The sequence below is a fragment of the Podarcis liolepis genome (genome assembly GCF_965112155.1).
Source record: "Podarcis liolepis genome assembly, chromosome: 6".
Lineage (NCBI taxonomy): Eukaryota > Metazoa > Chordata > Lepidosauria > Squamata > Lacertidae > Podarcis > Podarcis liolepis.
In genome coordinates this window covers 78283244-78304427 of record NC_139559.1, presented here as the reverse complement: position 1 = coordinate 78304427, position 21184 = coordinate 78283244, and the positions used below count along the sequence as shown (strand labels likewise).

Here is a 21184-nt window from a genome sequence, read left to right as displayed (position 1 = left end):
CATTAATTTTAGAGGGTTTGCTCTGAGGAAAACCTAGCTGATTACTACCCATAGCCACAAAGTCTAGTACTTTCCTAAACAGCAATTCCCAACACACACACACACACACACACACACACACACACACACACACTCCCAAAGAGACAGACATATTTACCATATTTACCAGTTTTGTTGAAGAGCCAGAAGATTCTGATAAGTGAATGATAGGTTTAAAGGTAATTTTTCAGCAACAGATGACTTCAGATTCATATCTCCTTGATTATATTAACCTCTCTGAAAGTTTAGAATACACTTGTATTTCAAAGTTACTGTACCCTTAAGAGATTAGAACAAAGATTAAGTGGCTAGTGGCTAAACAGCTTCCTAGTAACATTTTATTACTTCATTGTTGCCTACTGTTTCTTAGGAATACTGAGTTAAGAAAAAAGAAGGAACTTGGTTAAGCTAGTATTGTTAATATATTAACATGACAAAATAAGCATGTGCTGAAGATATCTCAGGAGCTTCAAAGCAGTTGTATTGAGAGTCACTGGCAGTGTTTTGTTATAAACCTGAGTGGAAACTCATTAAGAAGAGCTGATATGTATGTCTGTGGTTCTCAAACTTCCCAGCCCCCTGCAGAGCATTGAAAATCGCTGAAAGGCCTGGTGGACCACTTAATGATTTTTCTGCCTATTTCAGCAATTGCAATGAGCTGTGCTAAATGCTGTGTGATCTTTAATTATATTTCTAATGCTTCTTCTACATTTTATATGTGTTTTGTACCTCATGTCTTTATTTTATTTCAGTTTTAATTCCGTAGAATATAGTAGAAACTACAATAATAGATAGAAAATGCAAGATAAGAAATAAAAGAGGCAATCAAAATACAATTAAAAAAACAGTATGGTCATTTAATGCACCCACTGTACTCATACTCTCCATGAAATAGAGACGTCCCTTTCAACATTTCTATGAAAACAGGGACATCCTACCATACCCTCCAACATTTTTCTGATGAAAATAGGGATGTTCTAAGGAAAAGCAGGACATTCCAGGATCAAATCAGAAAGCAGGACAGCTTCTGTAAATCCGGGACTGTCCCTGGAAAATGGGGACACTTGGAGGGTCTGTTCTTCACAGACACACCATGGACCACCTGAATGCAGCTCACAGATCACTGGTAGTCCATGATATTTTAGTGTTTTTTGGTTTCTGTGGAAGCTGCCCAGAGTGGCTGGGGAAACCCAGCCAGATGGGCGGGGTACAAATAATAAATTATTATTATTATTATTATTATTATTATTATTATTATTATTATTATTATCTCTGTTTGGGAACCCCTGATATAGATGATAAATTCAGGAATTATGTCCTGGAGAGCAAGGATAGTGAGAGAATGGTCTCTTGGTATTCCAGACAGATCCCATGGAGCAGATGACTTGCTCCAACAGATTTCTGACTCCAAACCTATATCCCAAACTCTGCCTCCTTCCCAAGGAGTGGAGAGACTTAAAGGGACAGCCCTGTGTCCCAGAACCAAGCACTTGCTTTTCTCAGCTAGTTCCAACTGGGTTTATTGCCTGGGGGGCAAGCAGGAGACCCCTGGTCAAGAGAGCTCTGGCCTCTGAAGGGATTGCAGAAGGGTCACATTCTCTTCTGGAGGCCACATGCAGAACCTCCAGGTGTCCCTATTGTCCAGGGAGAGTCCCGGATTTACAGAAGCCATCCCGATTTCTGATTTGATCCCAGAATGTCCCACTTAGGACGTCCCTATTTTTATTGGAGAAATGTTGGAGTGTGTGGAGTTATGCTGCCCCCGAGCCAAGGAGATAAGTAACTCTACAACCTTTAGAAGACATTCGAAGGCAGTCCTGTATAGTTGTGTAATGTTTATAATGTTTTATTATGTTTTTATCTATGATGGAAGCCATCCAGAGTGGATGTCAGTCGGATGGGTGGGATATAAATAATAAAACTGTCGTTATCGTTTAATAGGATGTCTGTTTACATTGGAGAAATATTGGAGGGTATGCACATGCCAGGGCTGGGCAAGGCCAGCGACAAAAGTGGGTGGAGCGGTTTATGTCAATTTTACCTCAGTACGGTAGGCACACTCACATATCCTTCATTCAAGGCAAACGAAAGCAGAGTTCAAGAGCACAGTCCAGCTGGGGGTGATGGACACTCAAGGAGGGTATGAAATGAGGCCAGGGTAGCCAGTGGGGTAGAAGGTGTGGCTTGAGGACAGCTTCTTGCACCAAATACAGAAGCCCTGGGCCTGAGGTTCTCCACCTCTTTTCTAGGGGGATCACAACTGGAGTCTGTAGCTCATGGGGGTTCAGTTCCAGTGCCCTCACAGCTTTTCTCATTGGCCTATCTGACCTGGCCACCATGGCCCTCTATGTCAATGTCCAGACCACTGCTCATTCTTTGGCTCGAGATGGTGTAGTGCTTAGAGTGTCAGATTGGTACCCGAGAGACCAAATTTTAAAGACCCACTCGAAGCACAAAGCTCACCAGGTGGCCTTAGGCAAATCATCATCTCTCAGCCCAACTTACCTCACAGGGCTGTTTTGAGGACAAATACTGCCTTGAGCTCCCTGTTGGAAAGGAAGAATACAATGAATGAATGAAGGTTAAGTGTAAGAAAAACGAAAGGGAAAGGAAAGGAGGCTTTATCACTACCATGGAACAGGACCTTTTGCTGAAATGTAATTGTACCAGGATTGCTGAAGATTTTAAAACGGTCAGGGAATTCATCAGTAGAGAACTAGTTGTGCCACCACCTGTCCCCATTTTTTTTTCTTTTTTAAAAAGGGCATAGTCTATGAAGAATTAAAGAAAATGCTCAGACAAACATTTCCCAAAAGACCAGAGGCCTTCTTACTGGGCATAATGACAATAAACATCTCAAGAGAAAACAAAAGAGTATTTTTTTTATGCAACAACTGCGGCTAGAGTGCCAAATACTGGAAAGGGGATTTGACTCCAACTAAGGAAGAATGGCAAAAGGAAGTGTAGTAGATAGGTAGCCGTGTTGGTCTGCCATAGTTAAAATAAAAAAAAATTCCTTCCAGTAGCACCTTAAAGACCAACTAAGTTAGTTCTTGGTATGAGCTTGTGTATGTCGAAGTAGCCAAAATGACAGAAGCAATAAGAAATCACTCGAGCTTAAGGATTAAAAAAGAATGGGTTTGTTTAAAAAACTATTTGTGTAAACAGGGTTCCCCAATCAAAACTTGGATGTGCCTAGAGTAAATTTCACAAAATTACAAAATATGTAGAGGAGTTATTATATATAAAGAGAAGGTTGATAGGATTTTGACACAGTACAAAAGAAAATGAAATAAAGAGAGAAGAAGAAGCTGTTAAGAGGTAGAAGGAAGTCAAAAATTATTATTTGCAGTATGCATATATATAAAAAATAAAGTATAAGATGTATGTTAATGTAAAGGAAAAGTTGATGTGTATCTGGAATTTTAAATTGCAATAAAAAAAGAGAGAATTTGTTGTGCCACCAACTAGGCAAATCACAGGAGGTGCTGCAAATATGGTCAGAGCTATTGCCAATCCACAATCAAAGGCCGATTCCTTTAATATAATCAGCTTTACAGTTCCTTGAAATAAAACGGCGTCAAAAATTAAGGTGGTCTTACAACACCTGCGTTTGAAAAGTCGATCAATGAAACCATGAGCAAAAGCAAGGTTGGCTGTTGATACGCACCAAAGGAAAACAAGCTTTCATATTTGCACAGGTGCAAAGATTTGGGTGGCAAAGCAAAAACAAAAGCTCCCTGCAGCATGTGAACCGTGAGAACTGCTTTCTAAGGTGCTTGAGGTCACCAGGAGTTGCCCAGAGCTAGATTTCTCTTCATGAAATTGTAACCTGTAACTGTTGCACAAATAAGCCCAAACAATATAATAAGAGTCAGTATGACCCTATCTCCAAACGTTAATCCCAATGGTTCATTTATCACGCTTAGTTGGGGAAGTTACTAGTTTCCTACAGGGTGTAGATCGCCAACTTTGCCTTGGGCAAAGCAATGAAGATTTCAAATGATGAATGATTATCAAGACACCTTGGTCATTCTGCTTGGACTCAGGGATCGATTCCCTTGTTTTTGTAGACACTCCTCCAGCAAACAGTTCTATGCAGGAATGGACTGCATTATTACACGACACATGGGACCTGCAGCAAAGTGTTTCAGCACGAAGCACTGCTGGCCAGAGTTCCAGTGGTTCCATTCCACTTCCACCCACCCCAAAGTCCATCACTGTTCAACGATGACTGAGCTTATTATTGTTGGTTGACTTGCATTTTTTAAATTAAAAAAACCTGCAAAACTTTGGGTTTTATTTATGCATACCGAAATATCTAACTATAAAGAAAAAGAAGTCTTCTTAGTGCACACAAAATCTGCATGAGATCAAAAGAAAAACAGCAAAGATCTGAAGAGCATAAAACTGGCAGGGGTAGCTTGTTTGGGAGACAAACAATGGTGGTGATGGAGAAAGGTGTCCCTCCTCATACTTCGTTTGTGAGGTTCCCAGAGGCATGTGGCTGGGTGATGCCAAGAACAAGATGGCACACTAAGATGGCACACTGCTCTCATCCAGCAGGACTTACCTTCTTTGAAGGACGAATGAGATAGGAATTCTAAAATTAATCAGAAAAGAAACAAATAAGCTGAGCCACAAGTGACTTTTATTCATCTAGAGATAATTTATGAGGCTTTGCATTTTACTTTAATTTAGCTTCATAAAGCTTAGAAGAACTAAGACCGAAAAACAAACAGAAAGAGATTCAGTGTGGATTACAGCTTGGCTTCGACATGAATTGCAATGAATGGATTTTCAGTTTGGCTGTTCAGTTGAAAATGAGCAGTGCCATTAGCAGCAACGTGGGTTTGCGTTCCAGTGCAGAGGTTGCCTTCCTTTCCTCCCGAAATAACATCGCAATAAGTGCCAGGGGGAAGACCGGTTGGTAATGTTACCGACAACGCCCTGTACAAAAGAAAACAAAAATAATAATTTTAATTTTTTTATGCCATTTTACACACTCAAGTTTACAGTGGTACCTCAGGTTAAGTACTTAATTCGTTCCGGAGGTCTGTTCTGAACCTGAAACTGTTCTTAACCTGAAGCACCACTTTAGCTAATGGGGCCTCCTACTGCTGCCGTGCCGCCGGAGCACAATTTCTGTTCTCATCCTGAAGCAAAGTTCTTAACCTGAAGCACTATTTCTGGGTTAGCAGAGTCTGTAACCTGAAGCGTATGTAACCTGAAGCGTATGTAACCCGAGGTACCACTGTATATGCTTCTGGTCACATTGTCATTCTGTACTTCTGGATCATTCGCTCCCCTGGGTGTACAAGCAGACATGCAAAAGACAAGCAGCAAAATTAATCTGCTATACAAATTTGGCAAATGACTTGCTACACATAATTTCTGAACGCCTTCATCTCTACATAAAAACATTACCTGTCATCATTATTAAACACAACGAATCCTTTGCCATCGCGTCCAAATGCTACCTGGTTGTTGTCATCATCCCACCACCTCGTAATAGGTTGGCCGTACACTACATTTCGGAATGTCACCATGTTCCTAGAAATGAGACACGTGTATCACTTCCTTATGCAAATGGCACAAGTCACTGGAATCCTAAACATCTGGAGAAACAGGCTTTCTCCATCTCAAGAAGGCTCCTGCAGGAACAGATGACACATCTGGCGGCTTCCATTACCTTATTTGATTCCAACGATGTTCGCAGACCCAGCCGTTACCACAGGTGCCATTTGTGTTAATCGTAACAGGTTTAATTGATCCATCACTGTTGCTCGGTGGTCCAACCCAGTCATTTAGGTCCTAGTTATGGAATATGACATTTAAAGCGATTAGACAACAAGAAATGACACTATCACATGGCGAATAAAATTGGCTGGCCGTGAGTCTCAACATGCTGGTTGATGTACCTTAAACCAGACCAGGTCTGTCGTAAGTCATGGCACCATGATAGACTAGATTATTCCCCAAATGAGTAGTCATGGCCTCCATTTAGAACAGGGGTAGCTAACCTGTGTCCCTCCAGCTCTCAGCCCCAACCAGCGTGGGCAATAGTCAGGTATGGTGGGAGTTGTAGTTGGGCCATGTGACTTATGACAGACCTGGCCTGATTTAAGGTACTACAACAAGGCTTCAAAATCTACTTGATTATACTGGTGAACCTTATAGCAAGCAAAGGTTCTGAGACTGGACTACACTGATGTGCTTGTCTGTCAGGGTTGGTTCTGATGCAGGTCAGCACTCAAGATGCAGAGACAGGCAGAAAAGTTCGCTCTTCATTCAAGAAAACAGCATACCAGGCAGCAATGCCTACAAACAGGACTGGCCCCTATGAAACTGTTGCCAGGACTGAAGGTCTTTGCCTTCTACTTCCCACTAAGTCTCCTCCCCAGCTGGATGTCTCCCCAGCAGCCTTAAACTATGTCAGGGACCTTGGAGACAAAGGGGAGAGGAGCTTACTACAGGAGGAAAGCCAAGCTGTGCTTATTCAGCCTCTGGCTCCTCCTTCTCTGCTTCATGTCTTGAGTCTGCACTGCTTTCTGCATCTGGCTCTTCTCTCTCGCTCAAACCTGTTGCTTCTTCAGCCTCCCACCATTCTGCCCTCCTCTTTCATCCTCTGACCTGTTCTCAGTGTCCCACCACCACTCCCCAGGCTCTGAGCCTTCCTTCTCTCAGGCTTCCCTTAAGGTTCCCCGGCTGTTGCCTCCCACCACTCCTCTTCATCTTGCCAGTCCCTGACATAACCCATCCTTGCACACTAGGTTTGATGGCCTGATACTTGTGACGCACAGCCTCAGGCTAAATTTATTGTGGAAACCTGCCTAAGTCTATTTTGTGTGTATGGGAGGGAGGAAGGCTTTGCAGTCAGTGATCTCAGTCAAAAACATGAATCCTGCTTAAATCTCACCAAAACTAATCAAGACAAAAGACTGCTATCCTATGACGGTTACATGAAATTAAGTCCCACTGAATCCAGTAAATCTTACTTCTGGGTGTAGACATGCACAGGATAACACTGCTAAGTTGGTAACAGCCAACTTAAAGCATAGATTTCAACGGTTGCTCTGGCTTTGGGGCCAAAAAACCTGTTTTCCAAGTGTCAATACTATCCCTTAAGACAGAACGCCTTTGATATGGAATTAACAAATAGCTGTTGTGAACTGGAAGAAAGTTACCTTTCCATGCTGGATAACTCTTGGCCACCTGTAACTTGACATTATTCGTGTAAATCCATAGGGGTGAGCAAGCATAAACCCAACTGCCATCTTATAGAGTCTGAAAAATGGATAAGAGGCACCTAGTTACCAAAAGTGTACCAGAGTACAGAAAATACGCAGGCCCAAGAATTTCATATTCTCTTCCAAAGCAACTCCCCATTCCTGATAGTACAGTTCTCAGGTGTCTTACATTCATGCTGTGTATACTGCCAAGGAAACCTGAATTCTGCACCACACTAATAATTCATTATAGGTAGTTTATGTACAAGTGCAGAAGCAGCCAACATGCTGCCCTCTAGACATTGATGGAGACCAACTCCCATCAGCTGCAGTCAGCATGGCCAATAGCCAAGGATGTTTGATGCTAGCACCATCCAGAGGGCATTCTGAGTCCTGCCACTTTCTCCAAATATGTGCATTTTTAAAACACTGAGACCAGCAAAAATCTCTTCAATAGGAAGATCATTCAAGCAGAGAATGTTCCAATTTATAGACAAATAATTACTTTGGCTAAATGTAATGATATTTGGAATGACTTTATATAGAATATATGAGGTTACTGATAAATAAATTAGTATTTGGATAATAAGACTATACACATTTTTATATATTAATGTATGGGAAGACATTTTTATATATTAATGTATGTCCAATAATCCACATTAGCCTAGGCTTCCTCAGTAGAACAGGCTCATATGTAATGTTACAGGATAGTGGATCTCATAGCATAGTAGTGGCGAAACAAGGCTAATATACCGGAAATCCTTATCTTAGACTCTGTGAAAGGATTCTGTGGAACTGTAACAACCCTTCATGTGGATTATTGGACTCTATGAATAGACAGGTGGAATCATAGACTCATAGAGTTGGAATAGACCACAAGGGCCATCGAGTCCAACCCCCTGCCAAGCAGGAAACACCATCAGAGCACTCCTGGCATATGATTGTCAAGCCTCTGCTTAAAGACCTCCAAAGTAGGAGACTCCACCACACTCCTTGGCAGCAAATTCCACTGTCGAACAGCTCTTACTGTCAGGAAGTTCTTCCTAATGTTTAGGTGGAATCTTCTTTCCTGTAGTTTGGATCCATTGCTCCATGTCCGCTTCTCTGGAGCAGCAGAAAACAACCTTTCTCCCTCCTCTATATGACATCCTTTTATATATTTGAACATGGCTATCATATCACCCCTTAACCTCCTCTTCTCCAGGCTAAACATGCCCAGCTCCCTTAGCCGTTCCTCATAAGGCATCGTTTCCAGGCCTTTGACCATTTTGGTTGCCCTCCTCTGGACACGTTCCAGTTTGTCAGTGTCCTTCTTGAACTGTGGTGCCCAGAACTGGAACAGATACTTATACTTGTACGGACCTTATGCATGAACTGACTAGCGAATGAACCGATCCACTGGGTCTTCTGCTTTTTTCGTTGAACTTTATGAGACTTCCGTTAAAATCTACAATTTGATACAATGAATAGTATACCTTATTTATGCAAAAGTGCAGCCGGTTACGTCTTGTGTGTTTATTGAGAATGTTTCACGTAACCATAGGGTTGTTGTTGTTGTTTTACCACTGGGTATCCAGCAGACCAATAGGATTCCTTCTCTTCTGAACTGCTTTTGATATCAACATGCCTGGATATTCAGACCTCAGGAAATAAACATTGTTGCTCAATAACCCTAAAAGGACACGCCTTACCTTGGGTTCCAGAAAGTAAGAATGGAGGCTCCTCCAGCACCATGGCCCCTCTGGTTGTCGTGGTTATCTACAAAGACAATGGCTTTGTCAGAAGGCATCAAACTCCAGTTTTCTCCCCAGCGCCTAAATTGTGAAGAAATAATCAAAACTTTATTCACAATTCACTTCGGTGCAAACTACTGTTTATTTACCAGGTATATTTTTTAAGCCCACTGCTCATTACAAGATCTCCGAGGAGGTGACAGCCAAACTGAAACAAAAACCATTCCAGACAGCTTAAGAGCAGGTAAAAGCACAGCTTTTGAAGTTTGGTGAAGATGATGATAATGATGAATTTGATTTATATACTGCCTTTTATCAAAAGATAAAACAAATTTTACAGATCACAATAATAATAACATAATAAAAAGCATGATGATAGATAGCATAATAAAAAACGATCATAATAATGGTCTGATAATCCCCACCTTTAACAGGCCATAGATTATTGAATGGCCAAAGTCCTTGGAAAAGAGGAATGGGTTGCTTGGCACCTAAAGACTTCTCTGGGGAGAGCATTCCACAGTCGAGGAACCACCACAGAAAAGGCCAATTCTTATGTTCAGAGACAGTTTTTAGAAATAATGTTATTATTTCTTGTTGGTGTCCTTGTTTCTCAATTTGATCATTTTACATGGTTTTGTACGTTTTGCTGTATTCTATATGAAAGCACGTCAAAGTGCAAGTAGATAAATAGGTACCGGCGGGAAGGTAAACGGCATTTCGGTGCACTACTCTGGTTTGCCAGAGTCATGCTGGCCACATGACCCGGAAGCTGTATGCTGGCTCCCTCGGCCAATCAAGCGAGATGAGCGCCGCAACCCCAGAGTCAGTCACGACTGGTCAGGAGTCTGGACCTCTCAGGGAGGGGGAACATCGAGAAGGGTCTCAGGTGACAAGTACAGAGTCTGGGTTGGTTCTTATGGAGAGAAGTGGTTTTTACATTATTGAGGTCCTGAGCTGCCTAAGAATTTATAGGTCAACACCAGCACTTTGAATTGGACCTGGAAACTAACTGACAGTCAGCAAAGCCAGGTCAGGATTGGGGTTATAAAAGCACCCAGTATCTTGTCATAAAACAGGTAATAAAATACTCAGAATTGCAGTGGCAGCTAATGCTCCATAACCTCTTGGGCAAATGGACCAAAATGCCAAAAGCGTTGGATCCATTTGGGTTTCCAGGGGGAAGAAATTCCAGTCAGGGAACCACTACACATTTTTGCATTTTTATTTTTAAAAAAAGGTGGGGGGGGATGAATAATCCTGTCCTTCCGATTATAGGCTGAAAAGCACACCTGTGGAGTTTCGTATACAAACCCCACTCCTGTTGTAGGCCATGACTGTATTATTGCGCTACTGGGGGGGTGGGACATCTGCAGTGTTTGGCTTCCATCTGCATGCAGTGGACCCCCTCTGCACCCCACCCTCAGTGTGTGGGCCCCTGGGCATGGATTGAGTCTTACTTTAAATTTGCCATCTTTTCTCCGTTCCATTTGCGGAGGACTGTCCCGAGTTCTGCGCCATATTTAAACTCAGTCACCCGGCCGTTTCTGAAGTATTCAGAGCTGTGGACCGCTTCACCGCCCAAGTCAATTACCTGGAAAAAGCCGGGGGAAGACACAGAGAAAAGGGATACACGATATTGATTTCAATTTGCTGCAGAAACCAACATCACTGAGAGAAGGTAGGCTACGGCAGGAATAGTCGGCGAGCTGAACTAAGATGTAAATATATTGTGGTACGTACTGTGTTACATCTAGTGGTATCAATTTCGACTTATCTCCAATATGACCAGAGAAATGGTTTCGTCTATTATGGCCATTACCTTATGGAGCTGGTTTCCTCTGGCCCCTAGCATCTTACACTTTTGAAGCGAGAACAATGGAAATATATCAGGACGTGAAGCAGATGACCTGAAGCACTTTGAAGTCGCGCCAATTTCAATGCACTAAAATTAACGGATCTTACAAAGGGCTCCACATGGAACAGCAAACTCCTTCCCAACCCAATATTTGCACTAGCAGCAGTTGTGCCCAAGTGTATCAGTTCTTCCATTCTTTTAAGCAATGTCTAAGGGCTGACCTGGAGAAAATAACTGCCTTGTTGGGTGAGACCAAAGCTCCATGAGGTCTAGCATGTTGTCGGGGACCGTGTTGAGGAGGGCTGCACTGAGGAGGAATGGTGGGAGCCACCCCTCCCCCTGCTCCTACATCTTCCCAGGAGGAGGAGGACAGTATAGATTTGGAACAGTGGTTTGCAGAGGGGCCTAGTTCAGAAGGCAGAAGCTGGGAAATACTGGATGGGGAACAGCTAGGAGAAGAAACTCTGGAAGAGAGAGGGTTAACAGATTCACAGTCTCTGGACAGCCCAAGGTCAAGAAGAGCTCAGAAAGTGGCAGAACAGAAAGCATAGAGGGTACAAGCTCAGATTACAAGGCGTAGGAGTGACGTAGATTAATAGGAATGGAAGGGGGTGTAATCCTTAATTGGCAACACCGCCATTTCTAGGAGATGTGTTCTTTGTTCTCGCGCTGTGATTATTAAAGTTTCGAACAGGTAAGGTGTTCCTTTCTTTGATCTTCTTATCTACTGCCACAGGGGGAGGAAGCCAATTCCCCGAAGCCTCACACATAAGTAAGTACGGCATGCAGAACAGTTTGAACACTGGAAAGTGCTAGACAAAATGCTTAGAATCCCTGTTACTTACCTCCTGATAGACGAAAGGCCGTGAACCTTTAGGAAACCACCGTGTGTTGAGGTCATGTGCTTTGCTTAAAATAGCAGCGATGTCCTCAGGCCACATGTGCTTGGAAGCATCGATTCGGAACCCTGCTACACCAATATCAATCAGGTGGTTGAGGTAGTTGGCCATTTTTGAACGCACATCATCCCTTCTTTGCGTGAGGTCAACGAGACCAGACAGGCGACAGTTGCGAACCTGTGCATGTGGGGAAAACCGCCATTGGTTTAGCGGCCAAAGCATAAACACGCAATAACCAAAGTACTTGTGACAGCTGCCCAACACCCATCCTGAACAAAAGCTCTTAGGATCTACTGACCCCACCAATTTATTCATCTCCACCGCCATCATTCAGCCCATCCAGCGCTGAGGGCCTTCTGGTGGTTCCCTCGCTGTGAGAAGTGAGGTTACAGGGAACCAGGCAGAGGGCCTTCTCGGTAGTGGCACCTGCCCTGTGGAACGCCCTCCCAGCAGATGTCAAGGCAATAAACAACTATTTTACTTTTAAAAGACAACTGAAGGCGGCCCTGTTTAGGGAAGTTTTTAAAGTCTGACACTATATTGTTTTTAATATTCGGTTGGAAGCCACCCAGAGCGGCTGGGGAAACCCAGCCAGATGGGCGGTGAATGAATAAATAAATAAATAAATAAATAAATAAATAAATAAATATAATAATAATTTGCCATTTAAAGAACAAAAAATACATTTGGAACACAATTTCAAACCTAAGACCCAATAAGATCCCGAGAAGGAAATAAATGGTATTGGTAGAAGCTTAGCTATATTGTAAGAGGGGAAGCTGGAATCTTCCAGGTATCACTGGGCTCCAGCTCCCATGATGCCTTAACCAATGGCCACATTGCTGAGGCTGATGGGAAATGAAGTCCAACAGCATCTTAAGAGAGCCAGGGATATCAGGTATCAATAGTGTAAAGCTTACCTGAACAGGATCACTGTAATTCTCAATATCCCCACTGTGTGTTTTGCATATCTTGTCATTGAAATCAAAGCTTGAATATGGGACGGCTGGGAAATCTCGGGTCCCTGCATTGAAATAACTGCCACAAGTCCCCCGGTTCCCAGAGCCAGCCCCAGAGCCACACATATGGTTGATTACAACGTCAACATAGATATACACCTGCGGAAGATACAAGCAGCAGAGTTGGATGGTGGTTAGCGAGCCACTTATTTTCAGTAATCTGTTTTAGCATCTTCTAGCACCTCTCTATGTTTGTTCAGGTTTCTAGTCCTTAGCGTTCAGGATGTAGCCTTCCCAATCTTCCAGCTTGGGAAGGCTTCCCATCATTTTCGTCTCAGAATTTTGCAGTCTTACCATTTTAATCGATTGTTGGTTTATTATGCTCTTCAACGTTCTTTGGGTTGAAAAGCGGGACTGTCCAAAAATAAATAGCCACTGAAAGCCACTTACTCCGACATTGTTGCACCTGGCCACCATGTCTCTAAATTCATTTTCATTTCCAGAACGCGAACATAACTTGTAACTGATTGGTTGATATCTTTCCCACCACGGCCTCCAGGGACTCGTAACAACCAGGTTTTCATTCGGAGGAGAAACCTATATAATTCAAAAATGTAGTAAGCAAGTAGGAGATAAAAACGTAATTGAACTCTTCCTATCAGTCTGATGTTTGAAGGTAGATAGGCCCCTTTTAAATCATAGTTTGAACTAAAGAATGTGACGGATGTGACAATAAATACAGCAGTGCAAACATTAGCAATTATGTTAAGGATGGTTAGTTTTGGTAGATGTGTGTGTGTGTGTGTGTGTGTGTGTGTATGGGGTTTGTAATGCCCCCTCCAAGATAATTTCTGTGGGATCACAGACCCTGCACCCCTTACTCATACACTTTTATTTACCTTCAAGTATTCTTAACTGACGCATAACAATAGCTATCCCGAATGCTTTTCTCCATATGGGTTCATTTCAAATGCCAACACCTTGGCTATGTAGCATTTTATGTAATCCAGAAGTGGCCCATGGGAAAGCTCACTGGAATAACGTTACCATCTTTTCTTCCCATCTGAAGCTGGGAGGCCAGGCCTCAGCTTCCACTATCTGGGCACCATGGACCACAATGTCCCCTCTCTAGTGTCTGACTGCTACATTTCAGATAGATGGGGAGCATGAAAAATGGCTTCCCAAGCGAAAGGGGAAAAAATGTATCATATGGTATGGGAAGAAAGTGGGATTTTGCAAGATAATAAGCATCCCACAATCCAACTGCAAAAACTCAGGTATTAGTATTGGATGCAGGGATTTGTGAGGTATGTTCCGGTTTGGCCTTAGGACAGGCATAGGCAAACTCGGCCCTCCAGATGTTTTGGGACTACAACTCCCATCATTCCTGACCACCGGTCCTGTTAGCTAGGGATGATGGGAGTTGTAGTCCCAAAACATCTGGAGGGCCGAGTTTGCCTATGCCTGCCTTAGGAGGTATATTCTGGTTTGGCCTCAGCTTTACTTTCAAAAGCTAATTTCTAGCTCTTGTGATTGCAAAGGGAGTTTTAAAGGCATGCAACTGGTGTTTGCAATGTCTTAAAAGTCGTGATGGGAGAGGATTTGCTGAGTGGGATTTCCAGTTCTTAGGGCGCAGAGTTTCAGTAGCCTGCTTAGCTCTTTTATCATTTATTCCGCAGAACCAGAATAAATGATTAAACGGATATATATATATATATATATATATATATATATATAGTTATTCATTCATTCCATTTTACAGCAGCAGTTTCCCAAGAAGTTTGCAGTGGTATATAAGGTTCTCCCTTGCCAACAAAGGTCCGTATAGTTAAAGCCATGGTTTCCCCAGTAGTGATGTATGGAAGTGAGAGCTGGACCATCAAGAAGGCTGATTGCCGAAGAATTGATGCTTTTGAATTATGGTGCTGGAGGAGACTCTTGAGTGGACTGCAAGAAGATCAAACCTATCCATTCTTAAGGAAATCAGCCCTGAGTGCTCACTGGAAGGACAGATCCTGAAGCTGAGGCTCCAATACTTTGGCCACCTCATGAGAAGAGAAGACTCCCTGGAAAAGAGCCTGATGTTGGGAAAGATGGAGGGCACAAGGAGAAGGGGACGGCAGAGGATGAGATGGTTGGGCAGTGTTCTCGAAGCTACAAACATGAGCCTGACCAAACTGCGGGACCATGGGGTCACGAAGAGTCGGACACGACTAAACGACTAAACAACAACCTCCACAGCAATTTTATCCTCAAAACAACCCTGTAAAGTAGGACAGGGATGTGACTGGTCAGCCCCAGTGAACTTGATGCCTGATTCCCACCCGCTAGCTCTTAAATACGTGGCAAGTGTCTCCATTTGTATAACATATCCTGGTCCAGCCTCTGTGAGACACATTTTGTTACTATCTCAGTACGGAGCATTCACAAACCCTGCTACTAAAGTTCATTGACTAGGACTTCTTTTTCTAAACTCTATTAATATTTAACCTAGTGCAAATCCTCAATAAATGGTATTCTGGTCAACTGAGGGAAAGTCCACACAATTCACCTGCTGGGAATTGTTGCTTTATAGTGGACAGAACAGGCAAATACACTCCTCCCCATTAGGCATATTTAGGTACCGTGTAAGTCAGTCGCCCCAAGACTAGGTCTACAAGTGGAGAAGACCGATTTGTGTGATTCTTCCTCTCTTTAAGGGGGGAGAAAAATATTACATTAAATCCAACAGTGGAGGTAGAAGATAGCCTTCCTAGGCATGAATTTGTCAAACTACACACTACATGTTATGTGAAGCAAGACGTTCTTTCGTCTGACCTGAACCTTCAAACATGGCCCCAGATTCTAGTATTTCTAACATTCATTGGAAGGCTGCAAGTTCTATTATTACGACAGAAGAGAAAACCTTCTCCCTATTTGCTTTCTCCAGATCAGGCATCATTTTATCAAGCTCTGTCACATCCTTCTTTGTTTTAAGCGAAGAAACTCCAGCACAATAGCCATATGAGAGGCCATTTTCCTCAACCTTTTCCAGCTCCACAATATCCTTTGTGAGGTGAGGCCCAGACAAACATGGGTTTATCAGTGGACCATCCATCTCATTACATGCATGGTGAGAAGACTATGAGTGTATTAATTGGGTGCTACGAACTGGATGGTTTGAAGCTCAACATCAAAAAAAGAAAGATCATGGCCACTGGTCCCATCACCTCCTCTCAAATAGAAGGGGAAGAAATGGAGGCAGTGAGAGATTTTACTTTCTTGGGCTCCATGATCACTGCAGATGATGACAGCAGCCATGAAATTAAAAGACGCCTGCTTCTTGGGAGAAAAGCAATGACAAACCTGGACAGCATCTTAAAAAGCAGAGACATCACCTTGGCAACAAAGGTCTGTATAGTTAAAGCTATGGTTTTCCCAGTAGTGATGTATGGAAGTGAGAGCTGGACCATAAAGAAGGCTGATCGCCGAAGAATTGATGCTTTTGAATTATGGTGCTGGAGGAGACTCTTGAGAGTCCCGTGGACTGCAAGAAGATCAAACCTATCCATTCCTAAGGAAATCAGCCCTGAGTGCTCACTGGAAGGACAGATCCTGAAGCTATGACTCCAATACTTTGGCCACCTCATGAGAAGAGAAGACTCCCTGGAAAAGACCCTGATGTTGGGAAAGATGGAGGGCACAAGGAGAAGGGGATGACAGAGGATGAGATGGTTGGATAGTTTTCTCAAAGCTACCAGCATGAGTTTGACCAAACTGCGGGAGGCAGTGGAAGACAGGAGTGCCTGTCGTGCTCTGGTCCATGGGGTCACGAAGAGTCAGACACGACTAAACGACAACAACAACATGAACTGGATGGTAGAAACTCATCCAGAATCTACCAGATAGTTATTTTGCCTTCAGCAAACGAGAGAGTACTAACCTGGACACCTGCAAATCCATTTTGGGCTAAGTAACGTTCACATTCAAGAGCAATGTCAATCCAGCGCCACTCAAAGAGGTGGACAATAGATGTCCTTACAGGCTTCGGATTGGTTTTGTATTGGGTCCAGCAAAGTCCAAAGGCCGCCAGGAGAAGAAGAAACAGGTTCTTCATGTTGTCCTTGACACTCGGCGACATCCTTCTCAACAGCCTTTTGCACTTCTGAAGGGAGAGCAAAGCACAGTTTAACAATTGCACCCCGACACTCCACTTTGTTAGTAGCATGTAGTTTTAAAGTATAGACAACTGTGGGGAATCTGTGGCACAGGCTGCTACCAATAATATAAATCTCAGTGGGGTGAAAGAGACAGTGCTTGTTGGTTTAATGTGGTCAACATGTTGGACAAGTTCAGCAATTTATAGTGAGTCTCTGAATTCAGTCCCAATCACAGACCTTCCAAGTTTCCCTATTTTCCAATGACAGTTCTGGATTTACAGAAGCCGTCCCGGTTTCTGATTTGATCCCGGAATGTCCTGCTATTGTCACTATTTTCATCGGAGAAATGTCAGAGGGTATGGAGTTATGTGACCCTTGAGCTAAGGAGATAAATAACTATGCAACCTTTAGAAGACATCTAAAGGCAGCCCTGTATTGGGAAGTTTTTTTAACGTTTAATGTTTTATTATGTTTCTATATATGCTGGGGCAACGCACTCAGATGGGTGAAGTATAAATAATAAAAGTAATATTATTATGGAATAGGACATCACTGTTTTCAGTGGAGAAATGCTGGAGCGTATGCAAACACACACACAGAGACTGTGATAAACACAGATAAAATCAGGATTAGGGTCATGCGTGTGGCTATACCAAATCGAAGCATGGAGAGTGTGCATTCACCTCAGCATTCATGAACTTAGGAGTCTAGAATAAGGGAAGTTCTGTCAACCACAGAAGGGCAAAAACCCATGTGCAATACCCACCCTAGCTCATGTTTCTTCAGAATAATAATTTTAGAAATCCTGAATTTTGTCTCAGGCCAGGGCATGAGATGAGAGTTTCACCTGGCTTAAATTTGCTGTTGCAAAGATCCTCGTTTTAAATTCTGTATTTTAGCTCTCTGTTTTGAATATGTTATTATCTCACACTGAGCCCCGATAGAGAGAGAGAATGGTTTTGCATGTTGCTGCAGGCACTGCTTTTTCGGCACAGGAATGTGACTCGTTTAAAAACATTAAATAATAATAAATATAAATCCATCGCATTGCTCAGGCATCGTATCAAACTGGAAAGGGCACAACGCTGCTATTTGAGGTGGCGTGCATGTGGGCACCTGCATTCAATCCTCCCCGATTCCTGATCCAATGATCTGACCTATGTTCTAAGCATTCACTTTTGCCAAAGTTCCCTAGGTGATATTGAATAGCACAGCTTCATTTCCCCTAACTGAGCTTGCTTAATCAAAGAAAAGAACTTGTCAAACGAATTCCAGTTAAAGCTTTGCCCAACCCCAGCTGCCAGACCAACGAGAACTCTTTACAAAGCTCTCAGCACGTTAGCAACACTTCAAACTGGATTTAACATTTTAAATTTTAAACCAATTTTTTTTAAAAAAACAACAACAAAAAACCTCGAGCTGTTAGAAAGCCCAGATGTAACACCGTGCAAGTTGGCGTTAGAATACCTTAGTTACTCTGGCAACAAAACAAATTGGAGAATTGACAGATGTGACTGCTGAAGGCTGAGATTACAAACTACGATGATGGGGAACATCTTTTCTTTCCACTTTTGGTGTTCGTTTAGGATCCCGGATCTATTTAGCAGAAATGTTCATTAAAAGATCATTCTGCTTTTTTCTTGGATTTTTCCATCAGAAGTCAAACTGTAGAGCCATGACATGGGTGGGGGCCTCAATCTTCCCCTCCTTGATTTTCAAAGCCTGCTGGTTTATACAACAGCAGTGACAAAAGTGGCACCATCACCACCTCACTGCAGGTACTGGCTATCTGTGCCAGCTAACCATAATAATAATAATAATAATAATAATAATAATAATAATAATTTATTATTTATACCCCGCCCATCTGGCTGGGCTTCCCCAGCCACTCTGGGCGGCTTCCAAAAGAATATTAAAATACTATAATACATCAAACATTAAAAGCTTCCCGAAACAGGGCTGCCTTCAGATGTCTTCTAAAAGCCTGGTAGTTGTTGTTCTCTTTGACATCTGGTGGGAGGGTGTTCCACAGGGAAGGCGCCACTACCGAGAAGGCCCTCTGCCTGGTTCCCTGTAACTTGGCTTCTCGCAGTGAGGGAACTGCCAGAAGGCCCTCGGTGCTGGACCTCAGTGTCCGGGTAGAACGAGGGGGGGGCGGAGACGCTCCTTCAGATATACTGGACCAAGGCCGTTTAGGGCTTTAAAGGTCAGCACCAACACTTTGAATTGTGCTCGGAAATAAGGAAGGAAGGGACCAAATTATGAGTTCAGCTTGCATTAGTGACTCAGAGCTCTAAGCACTACACACACCAGCTCTATCTGTGGCACAGTTCTGTAGCAGACCAGCCTTTCACTCAGGTATTTTCCTTTGGGGGGGGCATCTAAGCCTATAAAAACAGACTCATTGCCTTGTATGATCAGGCAACGGTCCAGATTCTGTTTGTATCAGAAGTCCCCACTATGTCTCATACTAAGCAAGCCCCTTGGCTAATTCCCACATATATAATGGAACAGTGGTACCTCGGCTTACAGACGCTTCATGTTACAGACTCCGCTAACCCAGAAATAGTACCTCGGGTTAAGAACTTTGCTTCAGGATGAGAAGAGAAATTGTGCTCCAGCGGCGCGGCAGCAGCAGGAGGCCCCATTAGCTAAAGTGGTGCTTCAGGTTAAGAACAGTTTCAGGTTAAGAACAGACCTCCGGAACTAATTAAGTTCTTAACCCAAGGTAATACTGTAAAAGCAAAGCCATCTCCCTAAACAGGGTCAGTCTGGAATTTGAATCTATAGTATGTTTGGTGTTCTATCATGTTTTTATATGTGCTGGAAGCCGCCCAGAGTGGCTGGGGCAACCCAACCAAATGGGTGGGATATAAATAAAATTGTTGTTGTTGTTGACTCTTCCAAAACAAGAGTCATGCCCTCTAGTGCAGTGGTCCCCAGTGAGCTAAGTATTGCAGACCCCTTGTTTTTCAAAAGCCAAGCTATGGGCCCCCTACTTTAGAAAGAAAGAAAAAAGTTACATCTCCATGGTAGCTTTTGTTATGTGAATGGTGCCACAGACCCACTGGGCAGGTTGCCACCAACTGGGAAGGCGACTAGTCCAGCTGAAGGGCTACAGGCTCACCAACCTCTGCTATGTACCCAAAGACTGAAAAGGTCTTTTGTTAGTTCATCACTCTGCTCTGTACCAACAGATCAGGCTGTAACCTTTCTCTTCCCTTTGTCTTACAATAATATATATGCTTAAAACAGCCATAAAAACACAATTCTCTTAATGTATGCAGTGGGAGGAAGTTGGTCCCATTTCACGCTCAATTCCATGTGCCTGGGTAGCTCAGCTGGTTACAACGTGGTGCTGATAATGCTGGGGTTGCAGGTTCGGTGCCCGTACAGGACAGTTTCATAGTACTGCATTGCAGGGCGGCTGACTAGATCAGGGGTCAGCAAACTTTTTCAGCAGGGGGCCGGTTCACTGTCCCTCAAGACCTTGTGGGGGGCTGGATTATACTTGGGGGGGTGAATGAATTCCTATGCCCCACAAATAACCCAGAGATGCATTTTAAATAAAAGCACACATTCTGCTCATGTAAAAATACCAGGCAGGCCCCATAAATAACCCAGAGATGCATTTTAAATAAAAGGTCACATTCTACTCATGTAAAAACACGCTGATTCCCAGACCGTCAGTGGGCCAGATTTAGAAGGCAATTGGGCCGGATCCAGCCCCCGGGCCTTAGTTTGCCTACCCATGGACTAGATGATTCTCTAGTCACTTCCAACTCCACGATTCTATTACTCTTATGTTGCTCAAGAAACCTTTAAAATGATCCCCCCTACCGCATATCACCTCAGTAGTTTGAAAGGCATACAAACTGGCTGAAATACCTCGGGGAAAAGTGTGCGCGGTCTTTTCACCAAATGCAGCCAAGTCACTCCTTGCAACGCAGGCCGAGGTCGCTTGCACTCCAGCATTCATAGTAAGCTGCCAGGAAGCGGATTTTGCAACGGTGACTATTAGGCAGCAAGGGCATGAAGATTCATCCCCCCCACACACACACCCCGCAACTCTGAAATGCAGGGGGGTTGGACTAGATGCCTCGTGTGGTCCCTTCCAACATTACAATTCTATTATTCTACGTTCTAGGCCAGGGGTCTGCAACCCGCGGCTCCGGAGCCGCATGTGGCTCTTTTACACCTTTGCCGCGGCTCCAGGGCGGATACTAACAATGGGAGGAGGCGCATTGTGCGCCCCAACACTCCCCACTGTGGCGGGCGCTGTACTGGCTGTGACATCGCATGGGGGCGGTGCGTGTGTTAGTCAC

At 43.4% G+C, this 21184-nt stretch overlaps 1 protein-coding gene across 1 annotated transcript; it reads right to left on the bottom strand.

The window, feature by feature from the left end:
- Positions 1-4668: 4668 nt before the first annotated feature.
- On the bottom strand, positions 4669-20840 carry LOC310710284 (pancreatic alpha-amylase-like). The gene is given in 12 exon segments (XM_083511126.1): positions 4669-4989; positions 5467-5592; positions 5732-5853; positions 7227-7326; positions 8963-9085; positions 10465-10598; positions 11708-11938; positions 12682-12879; positions 13171-13317; positions 16643-16864; positions 20748-20807; positions 20809-20840. Coding segments are annotated over 12 exon segments (1683 nt in total). The 5' UTR covers positions 20839-20840; the 3' UTR covers positions 4669-4799.
- Positions 20841-21184: the final 344 nt, after the last annotated feature.